At 37.9% G+C, this 21436-nt stretch overlaps 1 protein-coding gene across 1 annotated transcript; it reads left to right on the forward strand.

The window, feature by feature from the left end:
* Window positions 1–265: 265 nt before the first annotated feature.
* Window positions 266–16057, forward strand: LOC149927902 (lysosomal alpha-mannosidase-like). Its single transcript, XM_090157881.1, has 22 exons — window positions 266–355; window positions 3743–3814; window positions 3892–3922; window positions 4566–4715; window positions 5484–5677; window positions 5740–5943; window positions 6009–6062; window positions 6123–6239; window positions 6304–6507; window positions 6573–6630; window positions 7709–7748; window positions 7825–8011; window positions 8081–8197; window positions 8850–9059; window positions 9128–9334; window positions 12899–13017; window positions 13084–13185; window positions 13244–13418; window positions 13481–13714; window positions 13804–13953; window positions 14602–14773; window positions 15885–16057. The coding sequence occupies exons 1-22, from the start codon at window positions 287–289 to the stop codon at window positions 16055–16057; spliced, it is 3039 nt and encodes a 1012-aa protein (XP_090014007.1). The 5' UTR covers window positions 266–286.
* Window positions 16058–21436: the final 5379 nt, after the last annotated feature.

Raw genomic sequence — 21436 nt, forward strand, 5'->3', positions numbered from 1 at the left:
TAAAATTAAACACGTACACAACCTGTACCATGCACAAAACACATGTGAAAGTGCGCTCCCACGAATGCAGGTGTATGGTGGTTAACTACTGACGCCCTTTTCTATCCAATTTCGCGTAGTCCTGACATTTTATCTTTTTTCATTTTATTATTTATGTGTCGTCAAAATGCGAAGTTACCGATTGCATTGAAATGTGAATGAAGTTCTCGAAGTTTCTCAGCGTCGTTCAGTTTTGTTGTTCGTTATCATGCAATTATCGCTCGTTTTAAATATTGTGATAATCTGGATGATTTTAGCTGGTTTGACCAAATGTCAACAATCTCAGTCGACGAAGAATCAAAAATGTGGTTACGAGGTAATTCTATATTTCGCTTCTTTACAATTATGGTTTCTCACTGTTTTTCCCGGTTTGAATAGTTAATTTTAATTTATTTTGTGGCTTAATTTTGATGTTTTTCAATTTAAATCTGATTAAATCTAATTTCTTCTATAATTAGGTGATTCGGGCTAATTTTCTGTTTGTAAATTGTTTTTTTTGTTAGCTGTTAACTGGTTTCTATGGCGATATAGAATTACAATTGAATCCGAAATTTGAATAAAATACGCAGGCCAATTAACAACTTTTTATAGTAAATTCAATGTGTATAATCAAGAACCCATAGACGTACCAAGAACATAGGAAAGGAAATTTTGCTGGATCGCCTCTTAATCGATTTTTTTTAAAGACGCGGAGCTATTGAGTCTTCTTCCACTATTGTTACTTCTAAGAAGAAGGCGCGAACCCTTACATATACAGAATTTTACATATTATTTTTAAGTTGGTTTCAAGTTGGCATTAAGTGTCCTCCATTAAGCGAAATTAGAGTTGGTTTTAAGTAGTTTTTAAGTAGGTTTTTAGTTAGTTTAAGTAGCTCTTAGACCGTTTATTTTGTTGGTTATTTAAGTTACTACAGGCGGAAAATATAAAAAGGCGGGGCTTATTTTGAAAATATAGATTAGGAAGCTCCACGGCGGGCTAAAGCTATGATTGCGTGTTCTTAGTACGTCAATGGGTTCTTGGTATAATTTAATCGTTGGTCTGAAGAATATTTTAGGTATAGTAAATCTCAGGTTATCAAATTTTAATTTTCCGCTAAAGATAGCTATTTGTTAATAATTAAATGAAGGTTTGAAATTTTAATTTATATGGTAGCTATTTGTTATTTCTGGATAATTTCCGAGTTATTTTGGTTATCATTTCTGCGGAATTCAGGTTCGTGTTCGGATATTCCATTATACATTTCGCCTATTCTGGGATCTTGGTGTAGGATAACTAGTGTAGTACTACACTCTTAAAATGATTGGGTTATTTTTAACTTAAATTGGGTGGTTTTCGCAACCCAATCTTGGGTCAGTATGCAACCAAATAAAAATTGGGTTATTTAATTTTTTGTAACCCAATTTAAACTGTTTATTTCAATCCAATATTCCGTTAAAGGTTTTTAACCCAATATTTAGTTATAAATTCTACTCAGATATGGATACATTTTAACCGAAAACCTAGTTTAATGTCAATAAAAGTGTGGTCACTCCTTTCCTTTAACCCAATATTTAGTCTAAAGAAGAAACTCCTTTGGTTTAATTTTCTTTTAGTTCGACTATTCCTTCTACCAAAAGTGACATAATTACCAAAAGTGTGTCAATCGAACCTTTTTTTAATGAATGTTACGAGCTAAGTAAAAAGGGGGAGTGGAGAGGGGAGGGTCAACATTGGGGAGGGAAAGAAGTTTCAAAGTAGAAATAATGCCACCTGGTGAGGGCTTCGAGAACTAAGGAAGCACTGGAGAAGGCTAACAGACGTTTTGATTTTTAGCCACTGGACGGAAACGCTACCGCCATCTATCTACGTTTTAATACAAAACACGAAAGAACAAACCAGAAATAAAGGTGCATCGTCTATTCTAGACTAGCTTTCTATGTGGTCTATCTCGATAGCGGCATTCAGTAAATCTTTAGCATTGGAAAGTAAACGAACTTTCACACTTTTAGTAATTATGTCACTTTTGCTTCTACCAAATTAATAATTAAAAAAGTACTGCATTTGGGTTAATTTGTAAGAAACAACCCAAGCAAATAGAACTAACAATAAAGGTTATGTTCCTTCATTGACTAGTTTTGAAGCCTGACACCAATCACTTATTTGTACGAAGAGCTAGTGTCTAAATAATATGATATTATTTGAAAAGGTAAAACGTTAATCATAATTAGTTGTCACATCAATGCCTCTTTGTGACGAATAAGAGGGACGATTTTTATTTCACAAAAAATTGCATTGAAGTTACTTTGTTCTTTGTAATCAATGAGCTATATTTTAAGACACTGGTACCTTGTCTTTAAATTAGTCCTTAAACCTTATAAGAGAGTTAAACAAATTATATATGGTAAAAACACTTTTAATACCATTTAACCAATTTTAACACTTAACACTTTTAAAGAAATTTACACATTTCTGTGGAAAATTTGCCTTAAGGGGGAAGAATACAGTAAAAGCCTCTTTTTCGTCCAAGCTGACGTTTCTGTTTTAACAAATACATAATTGAATTATATTTTTCTTATTAGGCTGAACCTTCCTCTAGTGCTTTAAATAATTTTGATAATTATAATATTAATAGTTAACGAGATATAAGTTCCTAACTATAGGGTAGTTTGGGCGCTTGCCCAACTTGTTTAGCTCCGGGGGTCCGAATTAAAACGTAATAACTTAATTACTTTTAAATTTAAAATTGGAAAAATTATTTTAGGCACTAAACAAGAGGCCTGTTTTACACTGAAATATTATTTTTTTTAAGTTAAAATACAAAATTAAAAGAGTTTAGCTTGAAATATCGCGAAAGTAGACAATGCCCACTGTAGTCTTCCCTAAGGCTCTAACAGAGTGACTTACAAAACTATTTAGTATTTTCCTTACCAAAAATTCAAAAAAAGGGTCTTGGATAACCTCCCACATCCAGCGACATTTTACTAGATAGCATACATGTAGATCCAAAACGTTGAAAATCTTAAAACAAGTGTCGACTGCTTAAGCAGCGAGCTCTGATGAAAAAACCCATCCACTATAAAATAACACGTAACACAAGTAAGTACATGTTGGCTGCTGTTCTTGCAACATTTTATGTATGCTGAAACATCACTGTTATTACATTTACATACTGGTAGGTTATGTATGAAAGTTTTCACTACTTCCATCATTCAGGGTTTCACTAAAATTTGGGTTAAATTTGTTAATAGTACCAAAGAACACAAAATGTGTTAAAAGTAACCTAAAAAGTGTTGTAAAAGTTCACTAAAATTTGGGTTAAATTTGCTGACCCAAAATATTGACTCAAAATTTAAATACCCAATTAAAATAATCAAATTTAGTTATGTTTTACCATTTTTAGGTTAAAAAATCAACTAATTTTTTTATCCAATTATTTTAAGAGTGTATGGTGTAATTTAACTGCAATAGTTCGGGTTGGTGTAAGCTACACTCTTAAAACAAAAGGTGTATTTTCTTGTCCCATATTTACGCCTGCTTTAGAGGAGTCCTAGTATAAAGTGTATCTCAGATGATCGCAGAGCTCTGCCCTTGGACAATAGTTTACAGTGAATTGAGTACAGGGAAATATTTCAATTTAGGCTATAAAGTGTACCTTTCAGTGCCAGAAGAAACGAAAAGTATCAGCCTACTTAAAACCTCATTTATCTTTCGTCACTCTGATAGGCTTGCAATCCAGGGAAAGCCGGAATGCTGAACGTTCACATAGTTTGTCACACCCACGATGATGTAGGATGGGTTAGTTCACATTTTTGTTTTACTTTAAAAACACACATTCCATTTTCAACTCGAATTAATTTAAAATTTAATTTAAGGTATTGACGGTGCAGCAGTATTATCAGAGGTGTAAGTGTTATCATGGACAGTAAATTAAGAGGACAGGTTTTCGATAGCCTTCCACAGTGCATTTTATTTCTCCCCGCGTATCAATCAGCTCGAGAGACTCCGAGGGAGTCTTGCGAGGTCGTTTGTACCACGTGATCTTAAAATTTCAAAATGGCAATCTAATGCGGTTGATATTGTTACGTAATTTTTGGCGCTTTATATTTTAGTAATTTTTTATTTTGGTTTTTTAATTCAATAAAAATATCAACTGATATTTAGTATATCATATTTAATCTATAAAAACGTGAAAAAATACCTTTTGGCGTAAAAATGTACTTCGTGTTTATCTTTTTTCTTTTTTCGAACAGTATCGTCCACTCTAAGCGATACTTGTTTTTTTAAAATAACCTTGGACGACTCCCTTAGTGTGATTGGTTTACGGGGGCTAAAAACCAGGCTTTTTACCGATCCTCTAAAATCTACTATCCATGGTGTTATAAGGAATTTAAAAGGTCGCAGCATCGTTTGAATTTTGAGGGTGGGGCTACCAGTCACGTGACGAAAGGGGAGTAGTCACCTGAAATTCTTTCCGAATTTTTCAAACGATTTTGTGGACCTTTAATTCTGAAATGGGGACGAATAAAAAAATTATCCATTTATGAAGATGTTCGTGAAATCATAAATTCTGTGATCTTTAATCTGAACCAAGACGAGAACCGACGGTTCGTGTACGTCGAATCTGCCTTCTTCCACATGTGGTGGGAAGAGCAGTCCCTCGAAATGAAAAATATAGTCAAAGATCTCGTTCGAGCTGGTATGATCCCTATATCAGTATCTTTCTATGGAGAGGTCGGCGTACTCCGTTTTTTGCGCTACTCGTTCGTCAGTTTCAAGTCTGAAACAACGTCACTGTGCGTTTTTGCGCCATCTATATAGTTATTATATAAAACATCATTTTATAGTACCAATATAATAATTTTATCTTCATAATTATTAAAAATAATATCCTAATATTTGAACAAATTTTATTTTATATAAATATGTTAATATTCAACAGATGGAGCATCGTAAGTCTTCCATATTTTACGTGTAAAAAATCGTATTAGTTCCACTACCGGTCGTTAGATGGCAAGACGAGATGCTATGATATTTTGCCTTTTACGTGCTCTCAGGCGCAGAATACGCTCGTGACCTCTCCATAAAACGATCCTGCATATTATCATAAGCCTATCAACCCTAAGTTTGAAACGCGCATAGCGCCCTTTGTACCACCACTGGACGGGCGAAAAAGAAGAAATCAGGCGATAGTATCGGCACCTGGTATAGATAAATTGAAGCTTCTTCCTTCCCCCTTTCTCTCTCTACGCACCTCTCTCTTACCAAAGCAGCTGGCATCATGCATTGCGGGACGCGTTACGTTTCTCTTTTCCGCCACCGGGTGGATTTAGCGCTGTACTTTCGACAGTCGTTAGCTTGAACCAACACGGCCTTTCGATTCAAACTTAGGGTTGATAGGCTTATGATATTATGCATATACTGTTGTCGTTATTTGAGGTAAATTAACGAACGACCTTTTCATTAGGGCGCTTGGAGTTTGTGGGCGGTGGTTGGGTTATGAATGACGAAGCCGTCACTCACTACTCGTCCATCATCGATCAAATGACCCTCGGGATGCGTTTCTTGAACGACACCTTCGGAGATTGCGCCCATCCTAAGACGGTGTGGCAAGTCGACCCTTTCGGACACTCCAGGGAACAAGCGTCTTTGTTTTCCCAAGTAAAGAAACTTTTGACATTGACAGAGGTCACGATGACTAATTTATCTCTCGCACTTTGTAGATGGGTTTCGATGGGGAATTCTTAGGAAGAATTGACTACCAAGATATTGAAGTCAGGAGAAAACGGAAAACGATGGAGTTCCTTTGGAGGGGTAGTCCTTCTTTGGGTCGTAACACCGAACTCTTCACTGGGGTCTTGCCCAACCTTTATTGGCCGCCTAAAGGCTTCTGTTACGATGTGAACTGTTGGGATGAAGAAATTACAGTAATGTTCCTATTCAACAATACGTGATTCTTATAAATTAGACTAAAACTTGCGTTTCAATGCAGGACCAAAATGCCTTGCAAAAAGCCTACGATTTTATACATTTAGTCAAAGAACAAGTAAGTAATTTAGTTAACCAACGCGTGACTGGAGTCTTAAAATATTTCACATGAACTCAGGCTAAGCAATACAAATCAAATCACACGATCATAACAATGGGGATGGATTTCTACTACCGACACGCCGGAAAATGGTACCGCAACTTGGAACAACTGATGGGGAAAATCAACGAATTGGTACTTAGTTTAAATTATTCACTATTTGACCACAATACTGGACTAATAGAAATTAAACGCGTAGCAAAAGAACGGAAGTGACGTCAACATATTCTTCTCAACTCCCGCTTGCTACTTGAAATCCCTGAATGGTCAGAAGGTCAATTGGCATACGGAAACGGAGGACTTTTTCCCTTACTCTTTGGAGGCCAATTCCTACTGGACGGGTTACTTCACCAGTCGACCAACGTCGAAGTATTACGGACGGAGGGCTTCGGCTTTTTTGCAGGTAAGCAATTCGAAACGGCGGCGAATATAGAGCTACGAATGATTATTTTTGCGTCTTTTTGGTAGACTTGCAAACAAGTAACGGCTTTTGGCATCATGCCGAATGCGAACCTCTTCTCCCTGCGTAAGTATCTCTTCTTTCTAAGGTTTCTTTTTAGAGCTGTGCGAGTAGTGGTCTAAGGCAATCGAGTCGGGTATCGAGTACGAATTTAGGAGCTAGTTTTATACAAGTAGTTAGGAAATTAAATAAAACATTAGTATAAACTAGTTTTCATTGCTGAAAAATATTCCTTTAATTTAAATGAACCACAGTTTCCACAACTTTAGTAACCTTAAAGCTAGGAGCAACAAACACAAGGAGAACGCAGCTAGCCTTTAAACACGCTAACGAAGGGTTGTGTACGAATTTCATTGGACGAGCGTCACGAGCCTTTACGCTGAACGTTTTACGGGCGGGGGGAAGACAATTTCCGAATTTTCCCCTTCCGACGGCAGCAGGTGCTAAAGCGTCTAGCCAATGAAAAACGTACACAAGAAAATCCACGACTTTTGACGAGTTGCGTTCTCCTTGTGGGGGGTGTTGTGTTTGTTGCTCCTAGCTTAAAGTGTCTAGTGGGATATAAAAGACTATAGTATACTAGGCTACTAGCCTAATTATAGTAATTAATAGTAAAATAACAATACAATACACTTTTATTTTAATTATTATTGTACCGTCTGTCCGTATATGGCTTAAGAAGTTAAGACTCCTGAGTCCTAACGCCGGCCGACACGCGAACTCGTGAAGAGACGTCAAAGTGACACTCCAAACCAAAACTTCATAATATTGTTTGGACAAATACTGCGCAGGCGCACCACGTATTAAAAACCGTGATCCATCCCCAAGGTCATTCAAAGCATTTGCTGTTTTTACATCATGTAGGTAACCTTTATTATTGCCACCCCAAAAAGTTGCAAATGCCCCTCTTTGAACTTACAAGTTAGAGCAGCTTCTTCGAGTAATCGAGTACCCGACTATGCAATTTTTTGGTACTCGATAATCGACGAGTATTTTAAAATTATTTATTCGAGGTTGAGTTCGAGTACTCGACTTCAAAAACTGGCGAGTAATCGATGATGTTCGAGTACTCGCACAGCCCTATTTTTTTTAATTTCACGACTTCTTTTAATAATAGTAATCGTACGTTGTTTGTTGATTGTAGAATCCGCCGTGGGTGTCATGCAACACCACGACGCTCTTTCGTGAGTGTTTTGTTCCGGGTTTATTTCTCTAAACAGTCGTTGCGAAACACTTTGACAATTTCCTTCGTTTACGTAGTGGTACGGAAAAACTGCACGTGGCCCACGACTACGCCAAGTCCTTGTCTCAGGGTATCGCGGAGTGCCAAAACGAAGTGAAAACCGCCCTCAGTAGAATCATGTCCAACGTGTCCATCAGTCTCGATTTGCATTTTTGTAATCTTCTCAACCAAACCGAATGTATCGTCAGTGAGACTCAATCTTTGGTATTTAGAATTTTCGTAATATGATCGTTTATTGATCATAGTTACGGTCTAATTATGAATTCCATTTAGTTTCAGCTGCTGGTTTACAATTCTTTATCGAGAGAAATTACCTCGTTCGTAAGACTGCCAGTTACGGGTCAGGCTTACGAGGTTCTGGACCATAATTCTAGACCCCTTCCAGTACAAGTAAGAACGGAGGGTTAATGAACTACTTGCCAGTACAGTCCAGTACAGCGAATTAAATTCAACCCTAAGTCTATAATAATGTTCCATTAGTGTGCCTGTCTAATTAATTACGGTTAGCTATGTTTCAAGTGACTTGCCACTTAAAGATTGACCAATTTATAGGAAATAGACGCTTCAATAAAACATCTTCAATCACCAAGAAGTAATATTTCTTAGAGCCAGGACCTGCAAATTACTGTTTGTATGTTGAATTAATGAAAACTTTTCACCTGTAAACATAACGTCGTGTTTTTGCTAAGCTAATAGTTACCTGGTTAAAATGGAACACTTGTGGCCAAATATACAGTTGATAAGTTTCCATTATTTCAAAAGCACTATATAAACAGTAACTTGCAGGTCGTGACTCTCGGAAATATTAATTCTGGAAAATGTTTTGAAGCGCCTATTAAAATAGTGCTGGTTGTTGATTACGTCATAGGGTTTCTTTTCCGGGGTCTCAGTACGCTATCACTATGAAGCAAAGAGCACGAATTAGGCCTGATGACTAAAAACGTGCTCTCAATAAAACGTTTAACACCCGTAACTGACATATTTATGCGAAACATAATTGTGCACTTTACCATTCATGATTTAAAATTGTCATCTACCCCAGATCATTCCGCTGCAGCAATCACTCTCTCGAATTCCCGAACGATCCAGCGTGTCCACCTTTGAGTTGGTGTTCCCACTGACGCTACCCGCCTTGGGAACTACCACGTACACCGTGCGCCAGTTGCAGGACCTCACTCCTGTCCAGGACAGGGAAAGGGTCGTTTACTCACCCAGAAGCGACAGTGTCGATTATCTTGTCATTCAAAACGAAGTCAGATTCCCGATAAACACTTACCCTTCAAACCCAGATGGGGTACTTAAGAATATTCTCACTTTCAGCATATCAAAGCCAAGGTGAATTCCATCACTGGTCTTTTGGAGAAAGTTGAAATCAATGGACGGGAAATCAGCTTCAAGCAAAACTATAATTATTACACGTCGCTGCCAGGATTTCAGAGCGAGAAAGCGTCGGGTGCCTACTCGTTCAATCCTGTCTTCGAGATACCAATACCCGTCTCCAACAAAGTCAACGCGTCCGTCGTTAAGGTACGACATTACGATTTCCTACTTGCGAAGCTTATTTATTTCTACCATGCATATACACTCTAAGAAATTGGGGAGTTGATTCAAACCGTTTTAACACTATTTGTACACTTTTTCATGAGTCGAAATTTGACACTGCTAGGGGCGTTTTATTACACAAATCAAACCCCGTATTAACACCTTCAAGATTTTTGTCTAAAAAATACGGTGTAAAAAATGAGATTTAAAACTCTTTTTCCACACTATTTAAACACTTTTTTATCATTTTTGTTTGTGACACAAAATATTTCCAATAACCGTGTAATAATACACCTTTAAATAGTCATTTTGCAACTTGTAAGCTTTAAATCACACCTTTAAAGTTGTTAATACACCCATTTCAAGAGTAAAATCACACCCGTGAAGGAGTTAAAAGTAACCTTTAGAGGTGTAAATAAGCCATTTTAAAGAATAAAATAACACTCTTAAAGGTGTAAATTCGCACTTTAAATATAAAATTTGTACCTGCTGAGAGTTGAATCACACCTCTAGAGGTGTAAATAGGTTCGTTTAAAGAGTAAAATCACACTTTTAAAGGTGTAAAATCAGACTTTTAAAGGTGTAAAATCAGACTTTTAAAGGTGTAAAATCAGACTTTTAAAGGTGTAAAATCAGACTTTTAAAGGTGTAAAATCAGACCTTTAGACCTGTGTAAAATCAGACTTTCGAAAGTGTAAAATCAGACTTTCAAAAGTGTAAAATCAGACTTTCAAAAGTGTAAAATCAGACTTTCAAAGATGTAAATTCACTTGGTAAGAGATAAATAACACCTATAAAGGTGTTAAAATGCCTTTTTGAAACGTACATTCCACCTACAAGAGCTCAATAACAATTTTAATGGTGTTACTATGTCATTTTTGTAGTGTTCTAAAAACCTTTTATTGGTTAAAAAACCATAAAAACAAGTTGGCAAGCTTGCCAAAATATACCTCTCCTCGGAAGAATTGTCCCTAGTGGGATTAATTTCTCGAGATGATCCTTAAAGATATATCTCGAGTGGTAAAAATTGACGTCAATAACTTTATAACAGCGTAAAGGACTATCGTAAGGCTGTTTTTGAAAAACACCGAAGCTTAACAAGCGTCGGTGGCTAAGGTGTTAGAGTAAATCTCTCCACACAGCAGACCCGGGTTCGATTCCCGGCCGGCGCCAATAAATCTCAAATAGACACTAAGACGAATACCGTGAACAATTGGTGGAAACCCTGCCATTGTAAGTTGAGAGGTTGTTAAACACTCAGCATTCGGTCCGTCCCGAAAGTCAACAAGAAAACGTTGGAGATAAAATGCACGAACACACAACCAACACAAACATAACACAACCATCACTAACACAACCAACACTAACATAACACACTCAACACCCAAAACCGTCGTAACACAAACTAAACATTCACACCCTACTCATAAACATTAAAATAACGTAATATCCAATCAAACTGCATCCACACTGTCGCGACGGTGAGCGTAAAACCATCAAAACCAAACCCAACCGCATTGTAATCCGTTAACGCTCACCGTCAAACGGTGGTTTTGCCATCCATTAGTCTTCGCTCCCTAATTCCTAGCAACTGCGAACGCGGTGATTTCAACACAAAGCGTACGCAGTGATTACACTTTGCCCCGAAAATGCGTACGCGTTCGCAGGACACACACACCCACACACACACCCACCCACAGACAGACACGGTGATTGTACCCTAGGAGAGTTAAAAAGTGTTGCAGTTTACAGCACGACAAACCGGGCGCAGCGGTAAAATTATGCAGAAAATTTACAAAAACGTTCAGTATAACTAAAGCAACGCCACAACGAACATGCTTTGCCTAAGACGTAATTTTAACTGCGACAAAGAGCAATCATGCCCGGGTGCAGTGGCGTAGCGTGGGCCATTGTCGCCCGGGGCGGAATCATAATTCCAAGGAGGATAGGAAGAGAGGCGAAGTAGAAGGGATGAACGTGCCAAAATCATCCTTGTAAAAGGGGGAAATTTTGCCGGCCTCCTAATGGTGGCGCCCGGGGCGGTTCGCCCCTCCGCCCCCCCCTCACTACGCCACTGCCCGAGTGTTTTATACCGAAAACCAAGTGCGACAAAAGTAGTCTTATCTGCTAAAAAACAGAATGACATATAGATAAAATATGCATAAAAAACTACTGATTATTGATGGCTTAAGAACAAAAAATGTCTTCATCTCATTTTCTTAAGTGATCACCCTCGATGAAAATATTACTTAAGGCGTAATGGCTGATCGTCTCGGACCAGGTCTGTTGTATAGAATGGTGAAATTCGGGGTTATGAATCATTTCATTGGCCCAGGCGTTGTAGATTTAATATTGTTATTTAACTAATAAAAATGGCGTATTAACACTTTTAAAGGTGTGATTTAACTCTAACAAAATGGCGTATTAACACTTTTAAAAGTGTGATTTAACTCTAAGAAAAGGGCGTGTTAACACCTTTAAAGGTGTGATTTAACTCTACCAAAAGGGCGTATTAACACTTTTAAAGGTGTGATTTAACTCTAACAAAAGGGCGTATTAACACTTTTAAAGGTGTGATTTAAAATCATTTAACTCTAACAAAAGGGCGTATTAACACTTTTAAAGGTGTGATTTCACTCTAACAAAAGGGCGTATTAACACTTTTAAAGGTGTGATTTCACTCTAACAAAAGGGCGTATTAACACTTTTAAAGGTGTGATTTCACTCTTAATTAAGGGCGTATTAACGCTTAAAAGGTGTGATTACACTCTTAATAAAGGGCGTATTAACGCTTAAAAAATGCGTCATAACTGATTAAAAGTGCGTTTACATGTTATTGGATTTGTTGTTTCACGAACTGTTTAACAACCGGTTTAATTGTTTGGTTAAGGTGTTGAATCTGGGTTGGACTTATCAAATTGAGTGGAAATGGTGTTAGAACGGCGTGAAATGAATCCCAATTTCTTGGAACGTTTATCTTATTTAAACATTTGTATATAGTGTTGCCACACTATTTTTACACCTTTAAAAAGTTGCTCCGTTTTGGAAGTGTTAAAACGGTGTGAACGAGGTGTAACACTTTCTTAACACCTTTTAAACACCCCTATTTCTTAGAGTGTATAACAATTTCTTTTATAAACGGTTGGCCAAGGTTAGGTGGTAACACTCGACGCGTTTTAAGCCAATGAAGAGTAACTTACGATTTGCGTTTCACAAAACTAATTCCTTAGATTTAACGCGATAATCGACAAAACAAATTACTTCTAGTTTTTAGAAAAATGCCGGTTCAAGTACGAAATTTGTTAATTTGAGTAATATCAATATTCTTGCTTATTCTCGTTCAATCGAAAAGATTCACGTTAAAAATATACGAAATAAAATTTGATGCTAAGCTTTGGCAATAAATTACTATGGAAGTGTGGATCGCGGTAAGTTTACATAGTTATAACAATGAAGGCCAGTTCATTTCTAATTTTGTAGTAGAAATCATTAGATTCATGATATTTCTTAATGTAATTTTCTTTTGACTAATAACAATAATTTATTCAGGGTGATTTAGTCCAAGAAATCCGACAAGAATTTAGCTCGTGGGTCAGTCAAGTCATCCGACTATACAAGGGCAAGCCATACATGGAGTTCGAGTGGATTGTGGGGCCCATTCCAACCACGTAAGTCATTTTACCCTTCATCCGAACCGTAGAAGCAATTTGTTGACAATGGCTATAATTCTTTAGAGATAATTACGGAAAAGAAGTGATCAGCAAGTTCGAGACGCCGTTTGAAAGTAACGGGACATTCTACACCGACTCCAACAGTCGCGATTCCATCAAGAGAATGTAAGCTATATTACGGTCCATGACTCTATTACCTTATGACAAATGGTTTTTGTTCCAGACGTAACTTCCGTCCAACTTGGAATCTGACCGTCTTGGAACCCGTTGCCGGAAATTACTATCCCGTAACGGGTTGGATATATCTCCGGGACAAAGCCACCGACACGCAACTAACCGTCTTACCCGATAGAGCCCAAGGAGGCTCTAGCATCCACGATGGTTCCTTGGAACTAATGGTCAGTGTTGATTTCTGTTGCCAACCCGATTCCTTTACGAAATAAAGACTTTTTTATGGTAGGTTCATCGTCGAACGTTGTACGACGATGGTTACGGGGTGGAAGAAGCGTTGAACGAGTTGGGTTTGGATGGCAAAGGCCTAATAGCTCGAGGGAAACACTGGGTTGTCGTGAGTCCCGTGAGCGAGGCCGCCAAACACATCAGAGAGTTGAGCAAAGAGTTGTACCACGAACCCGATTTCATTTTCAGAACTACCAACGAATCCACCTTCGCCTCCGACGAACAGCTATTGCACGTTAGTATTTGACGTATTTCATCTCTTTATGTATAGTGAAACCAAGGATCAATAAAATTACCCTAAAAACCGTGAACTAATCATTTTAGTATTCCTATTTGAGCCGCAACCTACCCGCCAATGTCCACCTATTATCTCTGGAAATGCTCAACAACTTGGAAGTTCTAGTCAGACTGGAGCATATGTACGCCAGCGAGGAGGACTCCACCTATTCCAAGCCAGCTTCAGTTCCATTGAGGGTAATTGACGCGCTTTTCCAATAGTTCAATGGCGGACTATACATTTCTTACCTCAGCATTTGGCGCGAAATCAAAAGGCCTTCATTTATGTGTATTTAAAACAAAGTACTGTAAATCTGCCAACGCTGCTATTTTTTTGACCGTCTGATATAAGTTTGCCTAGTAGCTATGTTTCTCCAGACCAAAAATGACTAATGTTTGCGCCAGAGTTAATTCAACTTAAGTAGGTTGGCTTGCGGAAGCATATATACGAATGGCGCCCATAAGTGAGACTCGTTTTCCCAAAATTCTCAAATAGCAGGCAACCTTGTATAAGTTGAATAACCCTGGTTTGCGCAGGCGAAATACGATTCCTTGACGGTTTCCCGACCTTATTTATAAATATAGACTAAAGCCCAGTTCACATTATTCAGTTATTTGTGCCACTTAACTGTATCCAACTAATTGTAAGCAAGAAAATTGTATAGTGTGAACAGACAAATTGTAATAATTTTTCCCTCTTTTTCTGTTCACACTATACAATTTTCTGGCTTACAATTAGTTGGATACAGTTAAGTGGCCAAATTAATTGTATAGTGTAAACTAGGCTTAAAACTCGCAATTTTGGCTTGGTTGGTGACCACATCAATTTTTCTCCTTCTACTTCAGAACCTTTTCTGTCCATTTTCAATCGAAACTGTACGGGAAACCACTCTCTCAGCTCATCAGTATCTAAATACCGTCGAGAAACTACGATGGAATGAGAATCAAATGTTCGGAGATGCTACGGAGGACGCATCTAACGCGACGGACTCGTCTACAGTGCCTAGATCTGCCTCAGGTATTCAGTTCTATTTTCGCTTTTAACATCAATGTCGTCACATAAGTAGTAGCAAACGTACATAATATACAGGGTGTTTCAAAAGGTTTAGCAAATATTTTAAAGAGTTGTATGCCTGTTTTTTTCCCCCATTTTCCTAAGATGAGTTAAAAGAGCGCCAGTGAACTTCAAAGTGTGGCCTACTAGCCCCGGGAAGTAGGCTACAACAAGCGCAAAACCAAGCAGCAGGGAAACGCGAACATTAAGGTTTGGGTTCGTGGGATAGGTAAAAAAGGACTTTGTAAACAAATCGAGGTAACCAGCGTAAAAAAGTAAACTTAAACAGCATTTAAAATCCCTGCTGCTTGGTTTGGCGGTTTTTGCAGCCTACTTCCAGGAGCTAGTAAGCCACACTCTGAAGCTCTCCGGCACTCTTTTAACTCATCATTAGAAAATGAAAAAAACCAGGCATACTTCTCCACTCACCCCCTGCAACTCCTTCAAATTTTTGCATAAATGTTTGTCACTCCGCGTAATATCAAAGGGAATAAAAACTCTAGTGCAGCGGTTACCAAAAGGTGTTCCGTGGAACCCTGGGGCTCAGTGAAAGGTTCACAGGAGCTCCAAACCATAAGCTAAAGCTTTAGCCTAACTCTATAATTTACCTAAATGAGTCAGTTAGCTGAAATAATTACTACGCGGTAATAGTGAGTGTAGGCTAGGAGCAACAAACACCAAGAGAATGCAGCTTTAAAACACGCTAACACAGTGTTGTGTACAAATTTCATTCGACGAACCTTTGCGCTGCACGTTTTACGGAATGGGCCCAATGGGGGAAGACAATGTCCGTCTAACCAATGAAAATTGTAAACGGGTTGCGTTCTCCTTGCGTGTGGTGCTGTGTTTGTTGCTCCTAGGTGTGGCATGAAGGGCTTGCCACTACCCTCCTAAGCTTTGTAACCCGGCTACCTGTTTAAAGGCATTAAAAGTCGCTAGTTGAGTACGGCTTAAGGTTGTGCCAAGGTTATTAGCGTAAATGGTTATTATTTTTATACACTTACGTGAAACGTAGTTTTACACATCTGTATGAAATATCAAAAACCGTAAAAAACTGTGGTTTTTGTAAACGCAGATAACGCCATAGTGGATAAGCTGGTCAGCAACTCGAATAGCACCACAGAGTTCTTGCCGGACCAGTCCGCTAACGTCCAGCAGCAGCAGACCAAAGATGACTTCGAGATCGTACTCGAACCGATGCAAATCCGAACTTTTATCGTTACTATCAGTCGCGATCTATTTTGTTAAATAGATAAAACAAATAAATATATTTTTTAGTTAATTGTTTACGATGTAAACATACAACTTTATGTCGCTTTTATACAGCTGCTCGGCTACGACCAAATAAATGAAATATTCTAACCATGTTGATAAATCGACTATGATGAACAGTGCCCCCGCCAGCAGTAGGCACAAGTAGGCACGTGCCTATGTTCAAAAATTTTAGGCCTATTTTAGGGGCCTCTAAAAGTTTAAAAAAATTGCCTCTGGGGCCTCCAAATGTGATTTTTAAATTTTATTTATTTTTAAAAATTGGTCAACTAGCCCCCTAAAAAAAGAACTCCCATTCAATTCCAATTTCCAAGAGTCCTAAATGGCCCTAATAAAACGTTCCCTTTTGAACCACCTATACTCGAAATCAATATTACTTGAGTACCCAACCAAAGGCAGCGAACTCTGTGGTTTCTGCTTTTGGTAGTGTACTCTGTTAACATTGATATAGAGTATATGACAAAAGACTGGCCCGGGATGGGGAAGTCCGTCGTGCAAGGAAAGCAGCAAAAAAACCACCTGTTCGCCTCAGTGATAACTTAGCTCCAACCAACACAATAAACATAAGCTTAGTTTCTAGGAATTCTACAAAAGGGGGCATAAAGTGAGAAACTGGATTTCTTTAATACGACTTAAACCGTTGCAACGCTTAAACGAAGGGAAATCCCCGCGGAGCTGAAGTCGAAGCGTAAAGCATCGTACCAGTCACTACTTTGAATAGAGAGCGTCCTGGGGATTAGGGTTTTTTCTTTTTTACTCCTTGTCCCTTTGGCGAAATCACGTGATATCAGTGAGCACTGATCGTAGAGAAAGGACCTAGACCTTCGGTGGTCGGACTTGCCCCAGATAACGCGCGTTTTTTCATTTCGTTTTCTGCTCCTGAACAAACAGGTAGTTCTCAATTTCGATTCTCTCCCAGTCAAATTTTTTCTAAGTCTCTTCCGAGACTAACTTTGCCAGTACAGCCTTTTTAAAGGCTATTTAGCTGTTTTAAGCTAATTTTTAAACAGCCTTTTTCAAGGCTAATTAGCTATTCTAGCTAAATTATTCAAAAAGCCCTTTTCAAGGCTAATTAGCTATTCTAGCTAAATTATTCAAAAAGCCTTTTTCAAGGCTAATTAGCTATTCTAGCTAAATTATTCAAAAAGCCCTTTTCAAGGCTAATTAGCTATTCTAGAAAAAATATTTCAACCGCTTTTTTCAGGTCTTTGATATAGCTGGTATTATTAAAAAGTCTGTTTGAAGACTACATAGCTTTAACTAAGCTTTATTTTCTTAAACCTTTTTAAGGTTATTTCGCTATTAGTATATAATAGTAGCATTTTCAAATATGAGTACCAGAAAATTTTTATCTGGGTCCCAAAAATGAGAAAAATGGAAAAGGGAAGATAGTTTCGTTAGTAATCAGAAAGGTGCAATGGCACGTTTTTTGAAATCGTCGGCGCAAAGCCATAACTATAGTTCTGAGAAAAACCTAGTCAAAGAATTGGGAAAGGGTTTAGAATCCTTGGAGACTGATAACAGTCACTGTTTTAGTAATACTGCTGAAGTTCTTCCAAACGTCAGTACTGATATGGAAATGGAACTGATTCATGAAGGAGAAATTGCAGAAGTAATTGCAAACCCCAACTCTAACCATGCACAAAATACATCAAACAACGTGTCCAATTCAAAATAAATGGGCTTACACGCGTTGAATAACTTGGATATTAGTCTAGATAAAGATTGCCTTCCAGTTCAGCCTAAACTAAATCCTTTTCCTAAAAGATTAATTGGCGGTAAAAATCGAGGTTTCAATTCTTCTTGGTATGACAAATATCAAATGATTGAATATTCAGTTGCAAAGGATGCAGTGTATTGTTTTTGTTGCCGTCATTTTTTAGGCAGTAGAAACACTGCATTTCTAAAGGGATTTTCGGATTGGAAAAACATGGGGACACAATTCGAAGAACACTTCACTTCCAACAAATCTTCTCACCAACTAGCCTACAAAATGTACTTAGACTACATGGAATCCAAATCCCGTGGATCAATAGTTTGCCAGGTTAACGACCACCATAGACTAGACGTTATTAGAAACAGAGAGGTCCTATCTACACACGTGGAAGTGATTATTTTATGTGCCCAACAAGATTTAGCACTTCAGGGGAACACTTACACATCCGCCGACAATATTGGGAATAGGGGAAACTTTATTGCAATATTAGATATTTAAAAAAAATGTCATGACTTAAAAGCAAGTTTAGTGAGAAAAATTATTGTTCAAGAGGTCAACTACTATAGGGTAGTTTGGGCGCTTGCCCAACTTGTTTAGCTCCGGGGGTCCGAATTAAAACGTAATAATTAGATTACTTTGAAATTTAAAATTGTCAAAATTATTTTAAGCACTAAACAAGAGGCTGTTTTACACATCAATATTAATTTAATAAGTTAAAACACAACAATAAAACAGTTCAGCTTGAAATAGCGCGAAACTAGACAATGGCCACTGTAGTCTTCCCCCTTAACAATGGGGGAGACAAGCCTTAATAAGTAGTTGATGAATTTGGGTAAAGAGGTAATCGTAGGGTGGAATTCTTCGATTAAAAGTAAAGTTGGTAATATTTATTTGTAAATAATATACTTAATAATAAAAAATTTATTAATTTAATAATAATAAATCTTTTATTAATTTAATAATAATAACATTTTTATTAATTTAATAATGATAAAATTTTTATTAATTTAATAATGATAACATTTTTATTAATTTAATAATAATAATTTTTTTATTAATTTAATAATAATAAAAATTTTATTGATTTAATAATAATAAAATTTTTAAATAATTATATACAATTTGGCTAGTTAAAGAACAACAAAAATTACAAAGGAGTTTTTATGGGGGCCTCTTAATCACGCAGTGCCTACTCGCGAAAAAATCCTGGCGGGGCTACTGATGATGAAAATTTTAAGTTAGAAATTTTTTATTGACAAATACGTTATTTCTATACTATTTGTCCCTGAATGAAAATATAAAAATTATATTAAAAGTTATAGCAAGAATGTATTTATTTATACTCAGGGAGAATGAATATGTCGAGAATCTCGGCATATTCATTCTCCCTGAGTATAAATAAATACATTCTTGGTTATAGGCTCACGTACTACGAGAATGTTGGTTTTTTACGGCACTGCTTTAAAAATAAGCGTATTCCAACCTGTCATGGCGACTAAAGCGCGGCGACAGCAAATGTGGCGCCATCTCTGGATTAATAACTCAATACTTAATTAGATAAGCCCCAAAGATTCTAGAAACTATCGTCTGCTATTAGAAATTCAGCTAAAATGACTAAAGCGCATGCGCGATAAGTGGATCAATGGGAGATATGTAGGCCTCTCAATTCCAATGAGGTAGAATAAATAGATATCCAAACAAATCTGGGATTCGCGGGACACGTGTTATTTGAGTAGTAGAATTACGCTTAAGTTTCAACTTTATCTAATCGTTTTAGCGCCATCTGTTTCTATAAGCAGACATTTTGGCAAAATATGTTAAGGTTTAGTTTAGCAATAACACGATAGATGGCGCCAACACGATTTGATTAAGTCCATTTACTAGAGCTAACTCTCCAACTCAACAAATACTATCCCGCGAAACAATAGGTCCTGGAAGGTGGATTTGGATCTCTATTTATTCTACCTCATATTGGGCGATTCACCATCATAGCAATTGAAACTAAAAATGTTTAGCGATCATACATTTGAGTTGCTAGGTATTACACCATCAGAACCAAGCAATTTAAGCAACCGAGTCAATGGTAAGAACTTAATTACGGTAATTCGTAGTCCTAGAGTATCAGGCCCGGACTGGCTCCTTTGGTGGTGTGGGAGTATGGAATAAAAATCTAAATGGTTATTTATAGGACAACAAATAACGTTTAAAGTGTAATTGATTCTACGTGCACATTAATTTGAAAAGTCAAACGCGTCTAACGGACCTTTAGGAAAAATTTATTATAAGCAATTTGGGGCCCCCTTGAGCCGGGGCCTTCGGCGATCGCCGACCAGCCGACCTGGCCATTCCGGGCCTAAGAGTATATTAATTAAGATTTTACCAAATTATTTAAGTGAAAAGAAAGGGGTGTCACTCAGCCTTGGCTCAAAATGTGAAGATGATAACGATTGACCTTGATTTGACACATGCGCAATGGGGACTTCCGTTTGTTCGCCGATTTTCTCTGATAGAGGGCTTACAACAATCTTTTCTGCTACAAAATGGAGTTTTAAGCTGGAGCGGTATATCCCAAAGTTTAATTACAAAAGCTCCACTGCTCACGAGCCTTTAAGCCTTTTTCGGCGAAACGGGGTGTTCTCACAGAAACTTCATCTTTAGAAACGAAACGAAAATTAATGATGGCTATAGTCTTAGTCGATATGTGCGCCGCTCAAGTCTCGCAAATTTGCGGCGTTCTTCCCGGGAAATCTGGCATCACGTGATCGTCGGCCATATTTTCAGAGTGGAACGTCCCATCAGGGGCGGCTCCAGACAAATATTTGGGGGGGGGGGGGGCACCGTCGTAAATTTTTTTTCAAGACATAAAAACAAACACTTGTGGATTTTTATACCCATGCACCGTATACTTACAGTGCTAGAAAAGTGGTGTAGGGGAAAGAGGAATACTGGGCCTTGCGTTAGGTCAAGAGAGTCCACCCATGGCACTGTAGGTATTAGTGCACCATAGGCATTCTATAAAACCATAAAACTCTATAAAGCTTTTTAGACATTTTTCGAATATTTTTATAAGAAAGCACTTGCATTTGATATTCTGGGATCACGTGATCGTCGGCCATATTTTCAGAGTGGAACGTCCCATACATACACCAACGTGGAAAAAGATTTTCTGGCAGCAGCTCTTCTCTCTGAAAATATGGCAGTCGAATAACGCCGCCGAAAATCCGATTCGGCGTTCTCTTCATATCGACTAAAGCTGGTTTCCCACTCGACGGGAAATATGCCGGAAAGACGATAATAAACGCCGAGCTGAAAATTGATTCCCTTTCGATACACCGCTAACGTCGAGGCTAACGTTCAACTTTACGCTGCTAATTTTCCGTCGAGTGTGAAACCAGCTAAGACTATAGCGGCGCTCACGTTTTGTCGCGAAACAAAGTTTATACTGATAATACTGGACTAGAGCATAGCGTCGATTTGATTGGGGTCGGTGGCGGCGTTTGGCGAAGATCACCAGTTCACTCTTTTCGGCGGCGGCGCGAAGGACCGAACATTTCTGCCCCCTTGAAGAGAAAGGTATTTAAAAAAACTGAAAATGTGTTCGGCGGCGGGATCAAAATTTATCGGCGGCGGCGATTAGC

The sequence above is a fragment of the Leiobunum rupestre genome, chromosome 9 (genome assembly GCF_980474605.1).
Source record: "Leiobunum rupestre chromosome 9, qqLeiRupe1.1.hap1, whole genome shotgun sequence".
NCBI classification, from domain to species: domain Eukaryota; kingdom Metazoa; phylum Arthropoda; class Arachnida; order Opiliones; family Sclerosomatidae; genus Leiobunum; species Leiobunum rupestre.

What these genes read in the sequence shown, in the direction of transcription:
- LOC149927902 (XM_090157881.1), top strand. Translation starts at nt 287, where the DNA reads ATGATTTTAGCTGGTTTGACCAAATGTCAACAATCTCAGTCGACGAAG. An exon ending in AAGCGTCTTTGTTTTCCCAA is followed by an intron (nt 5,678 to 5,739) that starts GTAAAGAAACTT and finishes CGCACTTTGTAG; the next exon opens with ATGGGTTTCGATGGGGAATT. An exon ending in CAACACCACGACGCTCTTTC is followed by an intron (nt 7,749 to 7,824) that starts GTGAGTGTTTTG and finishes TCGTTTACGTAG; the next exon opens with TGGTACGGAAAAACTGCACG.